Raw genomic sequence first — 20290 nt, forward strand, 5'->3', positions numbered from 1 at the left:
CTAGCAGTGACAGGCGAGAAGATGTTCCACTGAATGTTCAGTTGTTCCCAGGGGCTTTCTGGGCTGTTGCCAGGATTCTGTAGCCTGTAATCTGGTTGGTTATCTCTTTGTAAATGTACATATAACTCAATCACAATAAATATACAGTATTTTTAAAATTCAAAAAAAAAAAAAAAGAGTGGATGGCTCACAAGCCAGCAATGGTCAAGGGCCATTTCCTTCTCTGGTCCTAGGTGAGTCATGCTGTCATTTTTTTTTTCTAATAAGCACTCAAAGGATCATGGGGTATGGGGGGTGCAGAACATGGGGGCCAGATAGGAAAATAAAACCAAGATGGAGGGACCAAGAATATATTCTCCCTCTCACACTCTAAACAGAACTCAGTAAAAGCCAACATACATTATTCAAGTCTCATAATAACCCCATGAAGCAGACTTTATTATTTCCATTTTACAGACGAGCAAACTGAAGCAAAATACAATGAAGCAGTCTCTTGCCCAATAAATGGCAATGTTGGAACTCAAGCTCCAGCCTGATTCCAAAGCCTAGAAATACCACTTCCCAACTTCTCACCTCCTCCCTTGAGACCAGGAGGCTGTGAATAGTCACAGTTTCTTCGAAGCCCTTGGTTCAACCACTGGGGAAGCCAACATCGAAGACCAAGGAGGTAAAATTCCTCTCCAGGAATGACTCCATAGCAGATCACAGGCGAAGCAGGTGTTAAACCCTTGACTTAAGGGGAAGACGGCCAGATCTATTACCTTTTAACTGTAACGATCAGGGGAAAGGGCTCAAGAATCCGTGGTGCCCCAGTGCGTAATGTCTGAGTTGACTTGAACGGAAGTCAAGGTCCTGAGGACTTAATCATATACACAGTGGGTGCTGCCACCCCTGTCCTTAGCCTAGAGATTTCCTGGGGGCTTACAGAAAAAATGCTACCAAAACCCGAATCCTACTAAGCCAGCCTCCCTTACTGGGTGAAAAATCCTGCAGACTTCCAATGAGAACTCAAATTTTAAAGAATGAGTTCTTTCTTTTGACTTGTGTAAATAGCACGACACATTTCCTGTCCATCAGGGAATCTCATTGGAAAGAAACTGCCTAAGTAACACTTTATTCGATAACAATTACAAAACTATATTCACATTTTGCTACTATAATGTGCCATTTTTGGATTTCATTTTAGCTAGCTGAATATATGAGAAGAACTAAGGGAAGTGATGTGAAGAAGTGTGTTGCTACTGACTGGTATTACTACTAGAACAAAAGCTGGTGAATCTCAATCTTTTCTGCATCATTCCCCATTTGGAGGTATTTAGAAAATTACAAAAAAAAATCTTTCCTACAGCAGTTTTATTGAGATATAACCCACCACTTAATTCTCAAGTGTTATTTTTTCATTTGTGTCATGCTATTATATAATTACCCAGACTATAGCAACAGTGAAGATGTTTGTAATACAAATGAGAACAAAACTGGATACAAAATATATATGCTATTACACAGGCAAACCTACACAGATGGAAGAATGAAAATGGCTGCGCTGTTAGGCCCATGGAATTAGGTGGTTTTTTTCCTTTTCTTAAATATTCAATCTTGCTTCTCTAATAGTCTGACAATAAAATATGCACAATATAAAAACAACAAAACCCTGACAAGATAACCACTAGAAAAAGTGCTATATGACCCTTTCCATGTCAAAGACCTCTAAGAAAAAGTCCAAGTTTAAGCTCTTACAAGATAACCTTTGCTGTCCCATCCTGAAAAATAATTCTCAACAGAACATTCCTCAAGTGAGGGTTCCCCAGAAGCTCGCCAAGCAAAGGCACACAACGACCCATCCCCACTGGCTGGAAAGGGCCTTGGTTCCTCTGCCGCACCCCACAACCTGCCCTCTGAAGGAGCCTTCAGGATGACTAGAACCCATGCTGCTTGTCTGTGAAAACCTTAGCATCTCCTTTTCCGATTCCAGAGTCCTGGAGGTATAGCAAACACACCCAAAGCCCAAAGAGGAAAACATTTTGCTCTGCACGGATCCTGCGGAAACTGGCAGCCTCTCCCCTTACGCGGTCAATAAGAGAATGGCTGGCAGGCTCCTGAAAGTTCTTCCTAGAGTCAGTTGTCAACAACAGACTCCTGTTGTTGAAACAAGCTCCTCGGGCTGTTTTCGGTCTCCAGATCTTTGATTCTGACATTTTAAAAGATCAATAATAGTGCTGGGTCGGGGCGGGGGCGTGGGGTGGGGAAGGGCTCGAGAGGAGAGGAAGTTTGGGAATTACCGAGTCAGTTCTTCCCGAGGCAAATCCTTCATCTAAACTCTGAGTCAATTAACAACACATGGCGATGAAGACGCTCGCCCTTCTTGAGGGAATTCAGGTGTGTATGTGCAGCCACCGAAGGCAGAGGCCCGTTCACCGCGCTGAGCCAGGCCTCCAGGGGAGGCTGCGCGAGGACTTCACCGAGCCCCACCGCTCTGGGACTCTAAGACTATCTACCAGCGCAGTTCCCAAGCTGTCCATCAAGGCCCCCCAGGTCCCCCGCAAAAGTGCCCGTGATATTTAAAAATTTCAAGGGAAACAGCATTACTTGACATCTGTCAGATACCACACTAATTTATGTATTATTTTTTTCAAGTGGCTACTGAATTGTGAGCACACGGGTGCTGACTGCAGGGAGCAGATTACTTAATAAACAGAACCGTCAGGTTATTTCTTTCGGCCTAGGAGTTCTGTGAAAAACTCCTGTGATACCAAGGGTGCCGTGAACTGAGAAACTGTGGCAACTTCTGACCTCCAGGGGGAGGGCGTAGAATCAGACTGTGTTTGGGTGAGAAGGCCGAGTACTGCTCACAGCTGCATCTTAGGCTGAGAAAAACTTGTTCCTACACGTTCTCTCCTATCACTGCCACAATCACCTGGAACAGTGGGTATCACAGCCCTGACTTCAGCCGAGCTGAGCACAGTTTCAGTTATGTGCCTGTTGGCCACAGCTGGAGGGCAGCCGAGCCAGCGCTCAACCCAGGTCTTCTGACTCCAAACCCACTAGACCGGCTCTGAGTTGTGAACTCCACATTTCTGCACTACTTTTGGGCTCGAAGGATTTTTTAAATGTTTTCTTTGAGCTGGGGTTGTACACGCCTTTTAAAAAATGCTGGCACAATTTTTTCCCCACCCGATGTCACCTCTTTGACCCAGAGACACTATTTTATTTTGACAGATGTTTGCTCCTTGGGCCGAGAGGATTCTTTCCCTGGGTCAAAGCCTGGACCACAGCGCCTCAGGGGGCCGGCCATCCCGCCCCGCACCAGGAAGCCGGGCCTCCCAGTTAGCTTGGCAATGGGCTGCTCCAGCTTGCCCGTGCCAGCGCATCAGTGCCCGTGTTTGTTTGCAAAGGAAGAATGTGTCAGGGACAGGGAGTGAGTGGAAATACCTTTATCCACGGGAACCGTGGGAGTGGGGAAAAAAATAAACAAGGCGAAAAGTTCCAGGGCAACTGAGGTAAAACAAGGACAAAGGAGAGTGGTGAAAAGGGAAGCTCACAGGCCAAGGGCAAACAGATGGAGGAAACACTTGAGCCTTCGGGCCCCTGTCCCTGTGGTAAGGAGCTGGACAGACGACTGCCACTCCTAGTCTGACTCTTTCCAGGACAGCAGTGCCACCTTCTGCTGAGTAACGGAAACATCTGAGTCGGGCTGCTTACTGAAGAGATGAGACCAGAAAATTGAAGTTAGAGAACGAGACATGATGCAACAGAAATGCTGAAGCATTGTTTCCGTGGTACACTCTGCCACCTCCTCCAGCTCCTTTTCTCTAGTTTAGGGCAAACTCAGCAACCCCAGGGCCCGATCCCTGCCACCCCGGGCTGACGGATCAGGGCCAAAGGCTCCCTACAGAGCGGGATCTGGAGTTCTCATCTCTTCCTCAAATTCCCAAATATGGGACTTTGCACTCATAGGTAACCCCAAACATCATAGTGATAAAAATAAGGGCAATTTCCAGTCTTTGTACTCTACATGTGTACTTCCTAAAGTCAACAGATGATACAGTTGGAGAATACTCAACTCTGCTTATCCACAATGCCAAGTCCTTTCCCAAGAAACACCTTGGGGGTTCTAGTCCGACCCCACCCTCACGTTTCTTTTAGGACATTCGTTCCTGAAAAGGCCAGAAAGAGAGAGTTCACCACCTCCTGTGGCACCTCGACTCACTTCTGGCCAGAGACGAAGGGCAGCTCTTCGTTATGCGAAGGCAAACATCTCCTCGTTGCTTGGAGTTCCGCATGGGGCTGCCACCGCCCTTCCCTCACCAGGCCTTCAAACAGCAGACAGAACTGCCAGCTCTTCCCCAGTCTTCCCTCTTCCAGCTCCTTAACTTTTCCCTACGTGACGTGGCTTTAAGTCTCCTCACCTCTGCTCTCCTTGGAGCACAGTCCGGTTTAATAATGCAGAATCCCATATCCCAAAACAGGCCCAGTGACATGTATGACCGGCCTGGGAAGCGTGCTGAGGGGGCACTGGTCATCGCAACTAACGCTACTGAATACAGACGGGCTAGACACCAGTAAGCTAAGTATTTGTTACATTTACTCAGTGAATCCTCACAAAACAAATGAGGCAGATTTGATTATGCGGTCTCATCGTACTCCGGATGCTCTACTGCCTCCAATACGGCTCAAGACCCCATAAGGCTAACAGCTCAATGGACAGGTACAGGGCAATGAAAGCAGCTATCAAATAGTTAATTAACATTACCAACCCAAGATTTTTGTTTTTGAAGAACAGTAGTTCTTGAAGTTGATCTGTGGACCCCTGGAGGTCTGCAAGGTCAAAACTATTTGTTTAATACTAAGACATTATTTGTCCTTTCACTGTGTTATATTTACAGGGGCAACAATGGGTAAACTTCTTGGCCCTTTAGAATAAATCAAGGCAGTGGCACCAAATTTAGCAGTAGTCATACTCTCGGTTAAAAAAAAAAAAAAAGCAAATTTCACTTAAGAATATCCTTGACGAAGCAGTAAAAATGATTCATCTTGATCACTGAGTACATTTTAGCATTTTGTGTGACTGAGTTACAAGCTGAACTAGCTGCTTTCTTCATGGAATATCACGTTTACTTGAAAGAATAACTGACAAACAATGGTTATTCAGACTTACGTAGCTGGCAGGCATTTTCTTAACAACAAAGCCCGTCACTTCAGGGAAAACTCTCATGGTATTTACTGGCAACAATAAAATTCAAGTCCTCAAGCAAAAATTAGAATCTGGGAAAATACATACTTCCCACTGTGAGCATGACAGCTTTCCGATACTTAATGGCTTGTCTGATGAGATCAGAAATGTCACTAACAAATAAGATTTTTTTTGGATACTACAGAACAAAATGTGTCAACATTTAGGAAACCTGCATAACTCAGTGAACCAACATTGTCCGAGTCACTAGTGTCTGATGATGTAATATCATGAATGGGCAAAAGAGCCACTTAAAGTGCGAGAGACCTGTGGATTTAAGTGAAGCAGAGTCCAAAAAGTTCATTGATTCACATTCTCGTTGCAACTAACCTTTAGGAAACTACCACCTGTTGAGTTATGATGAAGCGTTAAACATCCACAAGTACTTGAAGGGCTATCAAAATACTCTTCTCTTTCCAACGACCTGTCTGTATGAAGCAAGAGTTTTTTCGAATTCTTCAACCAAAATAACATGTTGCAATAGACTGAACACAGAAGCAGTTATGAGAACCTAGCTGCCTATTCAAGTAGACATTAGACATTAAGGAGACTTGTAAAATGCTAAAACAATGCCATTTTTTGTTCTAACTTTTTTTTGTTTTGGAAATGATAATTTCTCATAAAAACGTTATTTATGTGAATATGTAATAGGTTTGTTATTTTTAAATAAACAAATATTTAAAACATCAAGAGATAAAACCAAAATGAACAAAAGCTCTTTGGGATCCTAGTTTTTAATTGTGTAAAGAAACGAAAATGTTTTGAGACCTGCTGTAGTAAAAAATTAAAAGCAGATCTTAAAAAGCCAAAGTAGGAAGGAGTGCCATCTAGTGAAAAGAGTTATGACATCAATTCATTTGCTAACAAAATAAATGACACCTCCAGTGACATATTGTATTGTTAGAAACTTCACATACTTAAGGCAGAAATATGCAAAATTAAGGGCTTAGAATACAAAAGTATTGTTAAATATCAACTGAAATAAAACTTAAATGTGCCAGAAGAGTTCCGGAATAGAGGGAGGGTTGAGAGGGGTTTGAGGCAGAGGCTGAAACCCGAAGACAGTGTGACACCAGCTCAGGCAGGAGAGGAAGTCAGGGCCAGGACGAAGCATGGGAAGCATACAAAACTCATGCTGGGGACACCGTTTCTAGTCCTTGGAGATGCCACGAGGACTTGGTCTTTCTGTCCCCCTGGTGGGCCTCTGCTAGCTACTGGGGACCAGAGGACGTCTGAGCTGGAGAACTCCGTCTGACCCCCTCTATGCTCACCCTCCAAAAGAACTACATCAAGTTACTCTGAGGGCTGGATTTTGTGTTCTCATTTCTGAGGGCTCCTTAACAGGAACAGAAATTGTTCCTTGAGGACTTTTCATTTCACAGATTGGAAATTCAAACGACTGAATGAAATACAGTAACGCACATCAACCTCCATGTGGGACCAAGAAAGGGGAGGCTGAACACAAAAAGACATTAACCAACTTCCCCATCCTACCTCCTCTCTTTTTTGGCTGTTCTTCCTGTCTCATACAGGCATGTCATTCCCAGGGGATTTGCTGTATTCCAGAAGGGGTGACAGTTAAGGGCATGCACCCTGCTCTCCAGCCAACTTCCCCAGGAGGCTTTAGCTTCAGGCGAAGGCTGGCAGCTGTACACATAAAGGCTCCAGGTCCCACAGATCCTCCTTTCTGTCCACAACTGAAGCCCTGACACTTGGCGACCCCCAAGGCTCATTTTATGCACGGGCTCCAAGGCCCAAATACCCCAAATACTAAGACAGAAGATGGACACTAACACTACTGACCATTTCCTTTCTGTGAGCCCAAGCAGAGCTTGACGGTCCTTGATGCAGGCCATGGGTCTACCCTCCTGCTAGTAATGCTTGGCCAGGTTCTGAAGCCTGCATTCCTCACTAGGCACAGAAAGGAGCTGGCGCTTGTGGTTTGTAGGACAACATTTCCTTTTTCTCCTGCATGCTGGTGCCTAAACGTTCTTTCTTGGTAAAATTTCTTATCTGCATCATCCACAGCTCTTTGTGGGTTTATTTCAATGGTTGCACACAGTTCTAGCCAATCACAAAATCAGCTCAAATTTGGAACAGCTCATGCTATATTTTTGGATATACCCCTGCTTTACCTTATAATTGGGGATAGTTTTCCTAAATTCCACTAGGACACCTTAAAGGCCTCAGCTGGTTTTAAAGCAGTTTTTAGACACAAAACTTGATCCCTATTCCCCAGGCCCAGAGTGATGGAATTACTCTTTTTCTTTGAAAAAAAAAAAAAAAGTTTGTCCCCCAAAGAAAGCTTCCTCAACAGGCACATTTGTATTAATGCCCAGCACACAGTACCCAACACTGGGGGGGGCGGGGTGGTGGTGGGGGGGGGTGTGTGTGTGTGTGTGTATGTATGTATGTATGTATGTGTGTGTGTGCCTTAACCTTCATCACGATGGGGTCAAGGACATGCAAATTACTCTCAGCTGCTACTGGGATGGAACTAGAAGAAGAAATGACTATGTTGTTTCAAAACAAACCATTCTGTGTGGTTTACCCGAGAGTGGAAGGGCACAAGCCTGGAAAAACAAGGCTTAGGCTCAGCATCCCCCATAGCTGGGAGAGGTCTCATTTTGTCTGGCTCTCTATGGCCCTTCTTCATGTCTAGACGACTCAAGAGAGCCCATGGTACATGAGGCAGCCGTTATGGCTTCCTGATTCTAAAAACATTCCCACACCTAACCCACCTGCAGAGGCAGTGACCCCCCAGAGCCCACCTGGATTCGGAGCAGAGGTGGGTTGCTGCACTCAGCCAAGCCTCTCACCTTGGCTGCGAGGCTGGAAATCGAGCTGCCTCAGGACAGTCCAGGGTAGTCTCCAGGCTTCTCTCCCCCAACTTACACATGGTTACACAGTATGTTAGTGAGACAGATCTTGACCAGACACACGAACTGAGCCATACTGTTAAAAATGCCTTGTTCGTATCCAGCCACCCCACCACAGCCAATACCAAATACCTTTGGGTCATCAGCCTCAGGTTTTTCAGTCTCTGAATCGTCATCTTCCTACAAGACAAAGAATTTAGAGGATTAAGCTTAAAGGACTGGGCCTGAGGTTCTCACATGCATTAACAGGGTTTGGAGCAAATCTACCCAGCCTGGGTTGTCCCACCAAGAACCCCTCCCCTACCACATGACCCAGGCTCTAGAGAAAGAGAAGGGGAAAAAGAGATGTTCAGGGGGGACATCGGCAGCTCAAAGTTGTTATGCCAGCAGTGCCATAGCCTAGATTAATGAAAATGCCTGAGATTAAAAACCACAAACACAAAAATGGAGAAAGGTGGCAATATGCTTGAGAAAAGAATACGATCAGGCGCCACAGGATAAAACAGGAATGACGTTTCCAATGAAGTATCGGTGATTTCAAACCAGTATGAGTCTTTTTTTCCTTCTTTGCCTTTCATGTACACAAACACATCAGACTCAGCTCCCGTAACATTGTTCGCCCCCGGAGTGCCATGACCCCCACACGCTATACCCCAGCGCTTCAACCAGCAACACCTGCACCAACATGAACAGTAGGAAGGTAGGCATCAAACGACCAGGGCGAGTGAGCTGGGAAAGGCAGGACTGAAAGGCAATGCCCAGCCTGTCCTGGGCCCCAGCTGAGTGGGCCCTGCCTCCATGCAAGTGCTCACAGAATTGCCGGTGACCCGTTCCATCCAGGCTTCTTCCCTATCCAAAGGGCCTGCCTGACACAAAGCACCACGCGGGCAAGGCATTTTCCAAAGTGTGCCCTGACCTCACCCGAGCTAGCCCACCATTCCACTAAATGCTAATGAAGGTCAAAGATCAGCTACCCTGTTAGGTAGCTATAATCCATATCCGTTCCACTACCCAGCACACCCCAATACGCGGGAGCCATGATTTAACATCCAACAGAAAACTGTTTCATTTGAAACTGCTTTTTTCAATCACTTTAACCCCCAAATTAAAAAGCCCACCAGATGTTAATATAAACACCACCTGAGAGACTTGAACTACACTGATGGCTTTGAGATTTAATTGTCCTGCAAGGCATCAGTGAGCCACAGGTTTTAAACGCAATCTCCAAAACCTCCTCCAAATGAAACCCATCAGGCCAAATAATCAGAGATGTAGCTCAGCCAAATACAATCACATTTTAGAATGTCTATATTGGGATTGGATGCGAGGATTTTACTAAAATTTGAAATAAAGCTTAAATCTGGTAAAAATTCTATGCAAAGCAAATATAGAATAACACTTCAAAAACACACGTCGTGCAAATTTGCTGAAGAAAATAGTTACGGATGTTAAGCCACTATGTATGCACTTAAGAAAAGCAGAAAAATGAAATAACTTACAAAACTTTTATAAACAATTTTAGTCAATTCTGAATTATCAGCAATCATGGGGGAGGAGAGGCCTAAGGGGATAAAAAGGTCTTCCAAAACAACAGAAAATACAAAACACGTTTTTGTTTAATTTGTAAAGCATTTTATCCCCGCCCCCCCCCCCCTTTTTTTGGTCGCACCTCGCGGCTTGTGGGATCTTAGTTCCCCAACCAGGGATTGAACCTGGGCCCTCGCAGTGAGAGCACAGAGTCCTAACCACTGGACCGCCAGGCAATTCCCTGTGAAGCAGTCTAATGTTAACATTTAAGTATCAACGAGTAACAAAATTTTCAAACAAATAATATAGAACACTGAGCATTTTAATTAGAGCTGTTGCTAAATAACCAGATTTTATATTGAGATTCAACTTTGTATGTCTTTGTGTTAAGCACCAGCCTGAATCCTTGTTTTTCTCCAAACTTTAAAATTCTGGCCCATGATGCTCAGGTGACAGTGTACCTAAAGTCTTTCTGATTAATTAAGATGCAAGTTCTCTTTCCTTTGATAGTCAGCACATACTAAACATCAGGCAAGATTTGTGATCAAGAACACTTTGATAAAAAGCGCCAAGTAAAAAGTCAAGAAAGGAGTTAATAAGCATCAAACCACAAATAACTGTCCTTCCTAGTCTTTCCAATAAACTGAGAAATTTGAATGAACCCCAACCAAGATTACAAATAACACAGAATTGAGTGCAGATATAAATGATACACCAATTAGGATGAATGCACTGTTACAAATGGAATAAATTATCTAAACAGGGAAAACCAATATAAAACACCCATTGATATCTGTGTTAAATAAAATTGTCCACTATCTTTTCCCCCAAATTTCAATTCAAAGGTTAATACAAAATGGTTCAGGTGAAAACGAATTTGATCTTCAAATAGAACTACTGATATCCAACCCAGTTTCCTCAACTGATACTAAAGAAAATAAAAGGGGGGGGGGATGAAATTAGGCATGAAATGGAACACTGTTGGTACAGGTCAGAAAGTTTCTGACAAATGGTGCTTTGAGCAGCTCTGGATTTGGGAACAGACTTACTTACCGACTGTTTGCTGTTCTCATCCTCCTCTTCTTCATAACCATCTTCATCACCCCCGAGGCGAGAAAAATCATCCTCTCCATAGGCTTCAGATACCAATCCGCCTTTCTCCTCTTAAACAGAAGAGAAAAATAAAATGAATGAATGGGGAAAAGAATGTAAAAAAAACACCTGAGTGATCTGAGTTGCCAGGACTATCTCTGAAGAGAAAAGGAAACCTAAATCTCATGTAAGTGACCTTAGGCCCAGATTCTGCTTTTGGGAAGATCACAGAATTTAGTGTATGAATTCATTAAAAGAACAGGGAAGAAAACCAAGCAATATTAAATTCCATTTCTAACGCTTCCAATCCACCTATTATGACAACTGAAGCCTTCCCTTCTCTGAACTATTATACCATGTTGTTTAAACATCTCTTTTGAACAAACGTATGGACACCAAGGGGGGAAAGTGGCGGGGGGGTGGGGGGTGGTGGTGGGGGTGGGATGACTTGGGAGATTGGAATTGACATATATACACTAATATGTATAAAGTAGATAACTAATAAGAACCTGCTATATACAAAATAAAATAAAATTCAAAAAACCCCCACCCATCTCTTTTGATCTGCATATGTCTACCTTGTATCATAGGCACCAATGAACTTGTCTTCTCATCAAGACAAGGACTTTGTCATCCTCATTTTGTGTGTCCTCCCCTAGGAACAGGACCTTAAATGGGGGCACCCTGAGAGGTTCCCAATCATACCTACTTGAGAAACAAAATCTTTTCCTACGTTTAAAACCAAAACAACAACAAAGCCCCAAAACAAAACAAATTAGTGGGAAACCACCAGAGAACTTCCTGACAGGCAGAGACCACACAAAACTGAGAGGAGCTAACCCAGTCCAAGGCCCCCCGACCCCCATCACTTTCCAAATGAGGGAACCAAGGCCCAGATACGTTGGGTAACTTGCTGCCTCTCTACGTCCCCATACAGATCTGTTCCCATTTCTTAACATTGTGATTCTTAACCAGAGTAGAGCAACAAAATCACTGATGGGCTTTAACAACTCACAGAGTAATGGAATCACCAAGAAGCCTTGGAAAGCTCACAAATGCCCAGGTCCTTCCCCAGATCTACTGAATTAGACTCCCTCGCAGTGGAGACAGGATGTATGTATTTTTAAAAGCTCCAAGATATGGCTAAAGCATATTATTAATTAAAAGTTTCGCTCTCCCCCACCAAACAACAAGGCCGGAGAAAATAGGTGGTGGTTCAGTAGCCTTGGACTCTCTCCACCCTTCGTCCATCCTTCTGCCCAGCACGATGCCCAGCAGGAAGAAGACTTTCAGTAAGTTTCGGAAAAATAATCGAAACAAAAGAAGGAGACGGTCCGTTCTTGCTACAGAGCATCTAACGCTCGGTCTATCCCAGGACGCTGAACGCCCTTCGGGGCTCCAGAGCCCGATACTTGGGGCACAATGACCATCTCTTTCCCTCCCGCCTGCTAGGAGAGCAGCATTCCGAGCAGACATCCGATTCTCCCCTTCCAGCTCCCTACTCGGGCCTCACCAGCTGCGCCGCCCGCCGTTTCAACTCCTGCCTCGCCGTCAGACTCGGGCTCTGAATCTTCCGCGTAAACTGCCAGAGACGACAGAACATTCTTCTTCCCCGCCATCTTATTCCCACAGCCCCGGCGTGGCTCACTCCTATGACTCCACAGAGCCGACTTCCGGGCGGAAAGGCAACTACTTCCGGATCCCAGGAGACCCCGCGCCCGTTTCAGACCGAGAACCAATCAAAACGGCAGTTTCCGCGCCTGGCTCCGCCCCTCGCGCCATCGCTTGCGTAACGTCATCACTGCGCGACGGACCCAAGCTTGTGTGGGTTTTACCTGACCTTGCGTTCCCAGCAGTTTGGCTTTTGAGAGTAGTCTGTGGCGTATGGGGGTCTGCGAGTAGTTCCCGAGCCAGCGGGCAGCAACTGCCCGACAAGAGCCCCTCGCTCCTTGGGGCCCACGGCCGGCTCTGATATCTTGGGGTGAAGAGAGGGAGGCTTCGGCTGGGGAAAGGAGGAAAGAACAGATCTAGGGTTCAGAGGAGGAAAAGGGAAGAGCTCTCCTCTGGGCGTGGGGGGCGTGGGGGGGAGAAGGGGTCGGGGTCCCGGGGGGAAGAATGGTCGTCATGGCTGTGCTTATAGAGCAGAGGGTGGATCTTAGAAAAAAAATTCCATCTTCTCCAAACTATTTTGAAGACATTTGTGTTTTTTCCCGTGATCTGATTTCTAGCTCTGCGCTATACCGTGGCCTGGGATAGTTGGGTGTTTTTATTTTCACCGAGCATAAAAATGGAGATAATTACCCAGGAATGTATTGCTTGAGGCTGTTCACCTGGAGCTATATTATTTGAAAATAATATAGTTCGAGTGTAATAAAGGAAACTTATAGAAAAAATAAGTAGGCTTTGAAAAGCAGAACAGAGGGTTCTCCTTGCAACCATATGATCATCACCTTTGCCTTAACCTTTGGCCACTGTCGTCAAGATGAGTACCAACCCTTCCTCTCCTTTTGACCCTGAGCGTCGAGTCCGGAGCACGTTGAAGAAGGTCTTTGGGTTTGACTCTTTTAAGACGCCTTTGCAGGAGAGGGCAACCATGGCTGTAGTGAAAGGTAATGTTGCCAAACTACCTGTATTTATGTTTGTGCTGGCTATACCATAGCGCTGCCACTACAGAAGGAAGAACACCTTCCTTCCTCCCCTTCCTTCCTTCCTCCCCCCCCCCTTGGGCCATATTTGATTTTGGAGCTCTTGTAGATCTGTCACCCAAAACTTGCAGTTTTATTGGCAGAACCACCCAGCTGTTCTGGTTCATAGCCAGAGCTAAGGTTGTCTTTGAAAACAGCTCATAAATTTCCATTCTCCTTTGTGTGTAGGCAGTGGGGTGGGGGTGGGGTGGGGGCGTGGCAGGAATAGCCTAAGCCAGTCACCTTCTAGGTAATTCCTGTGTTGAAGATTGAGTGGTCTGGGTCCCAAATAGGGAAGGAAGGAGTAATAATATTATAAAACTGAGATATGTTGACAAATGGTGGTTGTCAAGAGGGGCGCAGCAGTGTCATGTTAATTACATTATAACATTTATAAACAAAAGCCCTCTAAGTGATGTTGTTTCCATGTCTATACAGATATGCCCACTCCTCCAGAAGTATTCAGCTTTCATGGCTGTTCAGTTCAATCATCCATATCCCAGCAGACTCAGACTTCTTACCCTTGTAGTTGTTATTGCCACTACTGGAAATGATTTGTGTGCATTGCCAAATCTCCCTGGACCACTCCCCTTTTCATAGAAAGGATGGGAAGAGAATTGAGGTTATACTGAGACCCTTGCACGTGCCAGACACTCTGCGAGGAGTTTTTCCTACATTCTTGTTTAATTTTCAACAGCCTTGATGAAGGGGAGAGATTAAAAGGCAGGAAGCATTGAGATGTTGCCTTCTTGTATTTTTGCAGGCGACAAGGATGTCTTTGTGTGCATGCCCACAGGGGCAGGAAAATCCCTCTGCTATCAGCTCCCTGCTCTGTTGGCCAAAGGCATCACCATCGTGATCTCTCCTCTCATTGCTTTGATTCAGGTGAGGCTCAGGGGTATGAAGGTGGCAGCCCAGAAAGTTTAGAGGAAGGTTTTTTTTTTTGTGGGGGGGTGGTTAACAGCTGGAAATTTTACTTCTCCTTTCTTTGGTCTTTTTTAAAAAATTAATTTGTTAATTATTTTATTTTTGGCTGTGTTGCGTCTTCGTTGCTGCACGTGGGCTTTCTCTAGTTGCAGCGAGTGGGGGCTACTGTTTGTTGTGGTGTTTGGACTCTAGGCGCATGGGCTTCAGTAGTTGCAGCACACGGGCTCAGTAGTTGTGGCTTGTGGCCTCTAGCGCACGGGCTCACTAGTTGTGGTGCACGGGCTTAGTTGCTCCGCAGCATGTGGGATCTTCCCCGACCAGGGATCGAACCTGTGTCCCCTGCATTGGCAGGCGGATTTTTAACCGCTGCACCAGCAGGGAAGTCCACCTTTCTTTGGTCTTTTGCCTCTTATTTTTCTTTGATTTGCCTATATCCCTCTCTGTATTGGGTTTCTGAATCGCCCAAATGTGGGGTTCTCCACTAGTGCATATCACTCTGGTGGGTTATGAATGAGTCTTCTGTGTTTTGATGGCCTGAGGTCTCTCACCCTCCTTTGTAACTTTTTGCCTGGAGGAATATGGAACTGTATGTGTATGCACATACACACTCACTCTCGTATGTACACACGTGCACTCTTGATGTTATAGAAGATGCAGGTGGATAGAGAGGTATAAATCGATATAGGGGAATTCCTGGTATATTCTGCTTTATTCTGGCGAGAGCACAGCCATGAGACAGAAAAAAAGATGAGAAACTTATTGGGATGTTGTTAACATCTGTTCTGTGCTTCTGACTATATTTAAGGCCTGCAGATGGACGGATAGAATCAGAAATGAGGAAGTGTGGCCGTGTGGTTAAGAGCCATCCACCATGAAGAAAAGGAGAGAGAGAGAGAGGGATAGAGAACAACAATAACAATGCTTAGTGAGTGTGTACTAGTCTCAGGCTTTGTGCTAAGTGTTTAGGGGCATTAACGTACCTTCCAAGTGTAAAATTTCATTTAATTCTTAAAACAATCCTATTAGGTAGTTTTAATCTTTTCATAGTAAAGTGAAAGAATGAGAGTGAGAAAATTGAAAGGTTAAGGTTAAGAACCAGCTGAAGAGCATGTGGTAATTGAGCCGGGATTAAATCCACGTCTATCTGGCTCCACACATCAACCACTTCACCTTCTGTACTTCTTCTTATGCAAAGAGAAGACACGTTAGAGGGTGGGAGAAGGATGCTTTATGGCTGTGAAATACCCCAAGGAGTCACAGTGACGTTTACGACTGAGGCCTGAGGGCCACTTATAGTCCCCTCTCCCCCTTCTGCCCTCAGGACCAAGTGGACCACTTGCTGTCCCTGAAGGTCCGAGTGAGTTCCCTGAACTCGAAGCTCTCGGCACAGCAGAAGAAGGAGCTGCTCTCCGACCTGGAGCAGGAAAATCCCTGGACCAAGCTTCTGTACATCACGCCAGAGATGGCGGCTTCTGCCTCCTTCCAGCCCGCCCTGAATTCCTTGGTGTCCCGCCACCTGCTCTCCTACCTCGTGGTGGATGAAGCTCATTGTGTTTCCCAGTGGGGGCATGACTTCCGTCCTGACTACTTGCGTCTGGGAGCCCTGCGCCCCCGCCTGGCCCACGCCCCCTGTGTGGCTCTCACTGCCACAGCCACCCCGCAGGTCCGAGAGGATGTGTTTGCCGCCCTGCAGCTGAAGCAGCCAGTTGCTACCTTCAAGACTCCCTGCTTCCGGGCCAACCTCTTCTATGATGTGCAGTTCAAGGAACTGCTTCCTGATCCCTACGGGAACCTGAGGGACTTCTGCCTTAAGGCTCTCGGACAGAAGGCTGATAAAGGGGTGAGGGCATTGAGGTTGGGGGGCCGAGGTACATCGGGGGCGGCAGGCTGCTATGTGCGGCATAGAGAAGGATTCTCATTTCCAAGATCTTTGCTTTTCTGGCTTCCTCAGCCAGGACTAGCCATAGCTTCTTAAAACTCGTGCACAGAGTTGCCCCTTTGGTTTCCTGGCCTTGTCCCCCTTACTGGGCTTCCCGTGTCCCGGAGTCCTCCTGTGGGGGGCCTTTGCAGACCTATCCGAGGCTTGTGGGGAGGAGGCAGGGGTTAGAAAAGTTGGGTTTTGAGCTGCTTTGGTCCCGCCTTGTTAGAAAGTAGCAGGGCTGTGCTAGGTGGTCTGCCTCAGAGGAGACCGTGAGCCTGACGAGAGAGAGTCAGAGCTGCTTTTAAAACAGGGACTTCCCCGGCAGACCAGTGGTTAGGACCTGGCTCTTTCATTGCTGGGGCGCGAGTTCAGTCCCTGGTTAGGGAACGAAGGTCGCACAAGCTGCGTGATGCGGCCAATAAATAAATAAATAAATAAAAAGAGCAGGCTGCAGTGCGATGGGCTGTTTTGTTCTTCCCAATGCTTATTTTCTTCCCGCGTCTCCCCTTTCAGTTGTCCGGCTGCGGCATTGTCTACTGCAGGACCAGGGAGGCCTGTGAACAGCTGGCCATAGAGCTCAGTTACAGGGGCGTGAATGCCAAGGCGTACCACGCAGGTAAGGGGCACCTGGGCCATGTGGCCCTCCTTACTCTCAGAAGCCGCTTAGCCGGTCTTTTGTTCCTTAAGAATCCTGGATAATCAGGGGGTCCATCATCTTTTTCCAGATACCCAGGCAGAGCTAAAGTGATTCACTTAAATTCACAAAAAGGAGTCTAGACCCAAATGAGATCTAAAAGGAGAATTGTGATTCCTGAGTTCTTGTTGTCACCCTGTGCCCACCCAGCAGCAGGTGATGAGTTTTTTTAGCCCAGGTTTTGGTGTCATGGAAAGAGCACAGGCTCTGGAGGCCAATGGACTTGGGTTTGAATCCTGGCTGTCACATTTATGGAGTGCTCTGTGCCACACACAGGCCTGGGTCTCTATGTTTATTGGCTCAGGCTTGGTGGGTTAAGTGCCTGGCCTAAGGTCACACAGCTGGTAAGTGATGGATTCAGGGTGTGTGTACTGTGCCTAGCACAGCGTCAGACCCAAGGTAGACCTCAGGGGAAACCCAAGGGAAATGCAAGTTCCCTTCGTCACCTTCCCCTCTTTTCTAGGGCTGAAGGCTCCTGAAAGAACGCTGGTGCAGAACGAGTGGATGGAGGAGAAGGTCCCTGTAATTGTTGCAACCATTAGTTTTGGGATGGGAGTGGACAAAGCCAATGTCAGGTGAGCCCTGGTTCTTGTCTTGCTTTGCCAGTTGGGGCCTGGCTCCGGGTGGGGTGGGCCACCTCGTGCTCTGTCTGGGGAGCCAGCTCTCTGTGTCCTTCTAGGGCCAGAGCGGAAGGAGGCCCCAGGATAGAGTCCCTGGTACATAGTCCAAACGCTGACAGGTTCTGTGCTCAGTTCCTCTGCTCCCTGGTGATGGCACAGCACGGTTCTTCCATCCCCCAGAAGAGGGGGCAGCATGCAGACCATCAGGCTCACCCTTTAACACAGCCCCGCTCACTCCCACCTTAGCATCTGGAGCCTGTGAGGGGGTGGAATGAACTATCTTAAAACTGCTCCCTGTGCAAAACTGAAGGCAAAGATCTCGTTACCGTCACTCCTTGTTACTGTTTACTGGACAGTCCAGAAGAGATGGGTACATCCCAGCCTCCTAGCCCCACACTGGCCACTGTTGGGAAGTCTTTTACCTCCAGCCATGCTTGACTCTCCAGAGACATTTTGGGCTGCAGCCTGAAGCCCTTTGCTCTGATTAACACCAACAGTAATGCCTTGTGTGATTTACAGAGCACTTTTGCATATGTGGTCTTGTTAAGCCTCATAGTGACCCTGAGATGGTCATGGTAGGAATTAGACCGTGAACTATACTTGAGACAACGTGGACTTTGGAATCAGGGTTTGAACTCTGGGTCAGCTGTGTCTTATTACGGATCAGCTTTGGAGTCAGACACCCCTAGGCTCAAATCCTAGCTCTGCCATCCCCTTGTACAAATTTACCTCTCTGAATCCCAAGTTCATTGTCTATAAAATGAGGCTACCTCACATGATGGTGACTGTAATGATTTAACAAGGCAAATATATACACTGGCTCATAGTAGGTACTTCATAAGTATTATCCTTTTTGCTCTTCAAAGATGTTATAAAGGACTTACCCAGCTCATAAGTGTCCTAATCTTGTTTCTTTAAGTCTGCTATTTTTTCCATGGGCTGCTCCATGGCGGGAAGGCCTGCTGAAGGACTGCAGGGTCCTAGCCATGTTTACTCTGGGGGCCTGTCTCTGCCTCTCTGCCTGCCAGCCTCCCACTCCTGGTCCCTGTGGAGACCCCTGCTCTGCTGACTTGGAGTCACTTCTCCCCTCAGCTTTTCTGCCACATCTCATGCTGCTTGTCCCTTGGATCCTACAGGTTTGTTGCCCACTGGAATATTGCCAAGTCTATGGCTGGGTACTACCAGGAGTCTGGCCGGGCGGGCAGAGACGGAAAGCCTTCCTGGTGCCGTCTGTATTACTCTAGGAATGACCGGGACCAAGTCAGGTTCCTGATCTGGAAGGAAGTAGCGAAACTCCAGGTAAGTCCTGGGCAGTAGGAGCCCTTCTTGTCCGAACCCACCGCTCTCCAATTTCCGAACCCAGATGGAGCTTCTGTAATCTGGAGGGGTGCTCCTGAGGCTAGAAGGTACAGCAAGGCAGGGAATGAATGGGCTGTAGGTGGATAGCTTATAACTAGGTTAGACTTTTTTCTTTATACTTGATTGATCTTCGTACAGTCTGTTGTGTGTGTGTTACTTTACATAGTCAAGATCAATCCTGCCTTGTTTTAAATTAGCATTGTTATATAAGCATTTTCCCATATTGTTATAAGTTCTTTGATTTTAGCCTTTTTTTTTTTTTTTTTTTTAAACTGGTTGCATATTCCTTGTAGAGAACCTAGACACAGACTCAGGAATATAAGGGAACTTGGTGTATGATAGGTGGCATTAGAAATCAACAGGAAAAGGATGAACTATTGAATAATTGATGCTAGAAAAAGATAAAATTAGAACCCTACCTCCCATGCCATATACATATGAATTACAGGTGGATTAAAGACCTCAAAAAACTGTAAAACTGGGGAGAAAATATTTCATGGCCTTGAGGAAGGGAAGAGTATGTCAAGATTTTTTTTTTTTAATATTATTTATTTTGGCTGCACCTGTCTTAGTTGCAGCATGTGGAATCTTCATTGCGGCATGTGAGCTCTCAGTTGCGGCATGCGTGCGGGATCTAGTTCCTTGACCAGGGATCGAACCTGGGCCCCCTGCATTGGAAGCACAGAGTCTTACCCACTGGACCACCAGGGAAGTCCCTATGTCAAGATTTTTAAAAGCAGAAACCATCAAAGAAGACTTGATCTGTTTGACTAAATTCGAGCTAAAAATTTCTTTATCGTGACAGACACCATAAACAAAGTGAAAAAATGAGCCATTTGGGGATTTCATCGTGATAGACATCATTGGCTGGCTGTATAGAACTCCTGCAGGTAAAACAGTAAAAGGCAAACAGCTACATAGCAAAAAGGATGGATTTCACAGAAGAGGAAGCCAGAATATCTAATAAACATACAAAGAGGAAAAAAAAAAAACATACAAAGAGATGCTCAGCCTCACTTAGGAATCAGAGAAATGCAAGTCAGACGACAAGCTATCATTTTGTACCCATCAGACTGGCCAAAGTGTAAAACATCTTTATAGTCACTTTTGGCAAGGATGTGGGGAGAGGGCAGCTCATGACATGGTCAGGATTATAAGCTAGAACGGCTGCTTTGAAGAGAGACGAGGTGACACGTGTACGTGGAGGGGACTGGTGCACTGCAACTCAGCAGTTCCACATCTAGGTAGACAGGGTGTCAGTGCACATGATGGACTGTATGAGGGTATACAGGGATGTTGGCTGCAGCAATACAGTGGGGACATCAAACTCTTCCTCTGTGGGGTGTGGGGTAAGTAA

General features: G+C 46.1%; 2 protein-coding genes across 3 annotated transcripts in view; one reads left to right on the forward strand and one right to left on the reverse strand.

The window, feature by feature from the left end:
* SAP30BP (SAP30 binding protein) overlaps positions 1–12398 on the reverse strand; it is a 33693-nt gene extending 21295 nt beyond the window's left edge. The window contains exons 1-3 of one of the 2 annotated variants that reach the window (XM_061175639.1): positions 12242–12398; positions 10690–10799; positions 8242–8289 (exon numbers count right to left, since the gene is read on the reverse strand). In XM_061175639.1, coding sequence (XP_061031622.1) covers positions 8242–8289; positions 10690–10799; positions 12242–12347 — 264 coding nt within the window. In that variant the 5' untranslated portion in view covers positions 12348–12398. The remainder of the gene's footprint in view (positions 1–8241; positions 8290–10689; positions 10800–12241) is intronic. The other variant, XM_061175640.1, reaches the window with a different exon arrangement.
* A 144-nt stretch (positions 12399–12542) lies between these two features.
* Positions 12543–20290, forward strand: part of RECQL5 (RecQ like helicase 5) — a 37138-nt gene continuing 29390 nt past the window's right edge. Inside the window, exons 1-7 of the mRNA XM_061176587.1 lie at positions 12543–12699; positions 13201–13337; positions 14176–14297; positions 15661–16179; positions 16774–16876; positions 17418–17529; positions 18711–18873. Of these exons, the coding sequence (XP_061032570.1) occupies positions 13211–13337; positions 14176–14297; positions 15661–16179; positions 16774–16876; positions 17418–17529; positions 18711–18873 (1146 nt within the window). The 5' untranslated portion in view covers positions 12543–12699; positions 13201–13210. The remainder of the gene's footprint in view (positions 12700–13200; positions 13338–14175; positions 14298–15660; positions 16180–16773; positions 16877–17417; positions 17530–18710; positions 18874–20290) is intronic.

This window comes from Eubalaena glacialis, chromosome 19, assembly GCF_028564815.1.
Source record: "Eubalaena glacialis isolate mEubGla1 chromosome 19, mEubGla1.1.hap2.+ XY, whole genome shotgun sequence".
In the NCBI taxonomy this organism is placed as follows: domain Eukaryota; kingdom Metazoa; phylum Chordata; class Mammalia; order Artiodactyla; family Balaenidae; genus Eubalaena; species Eubalaena glacialis.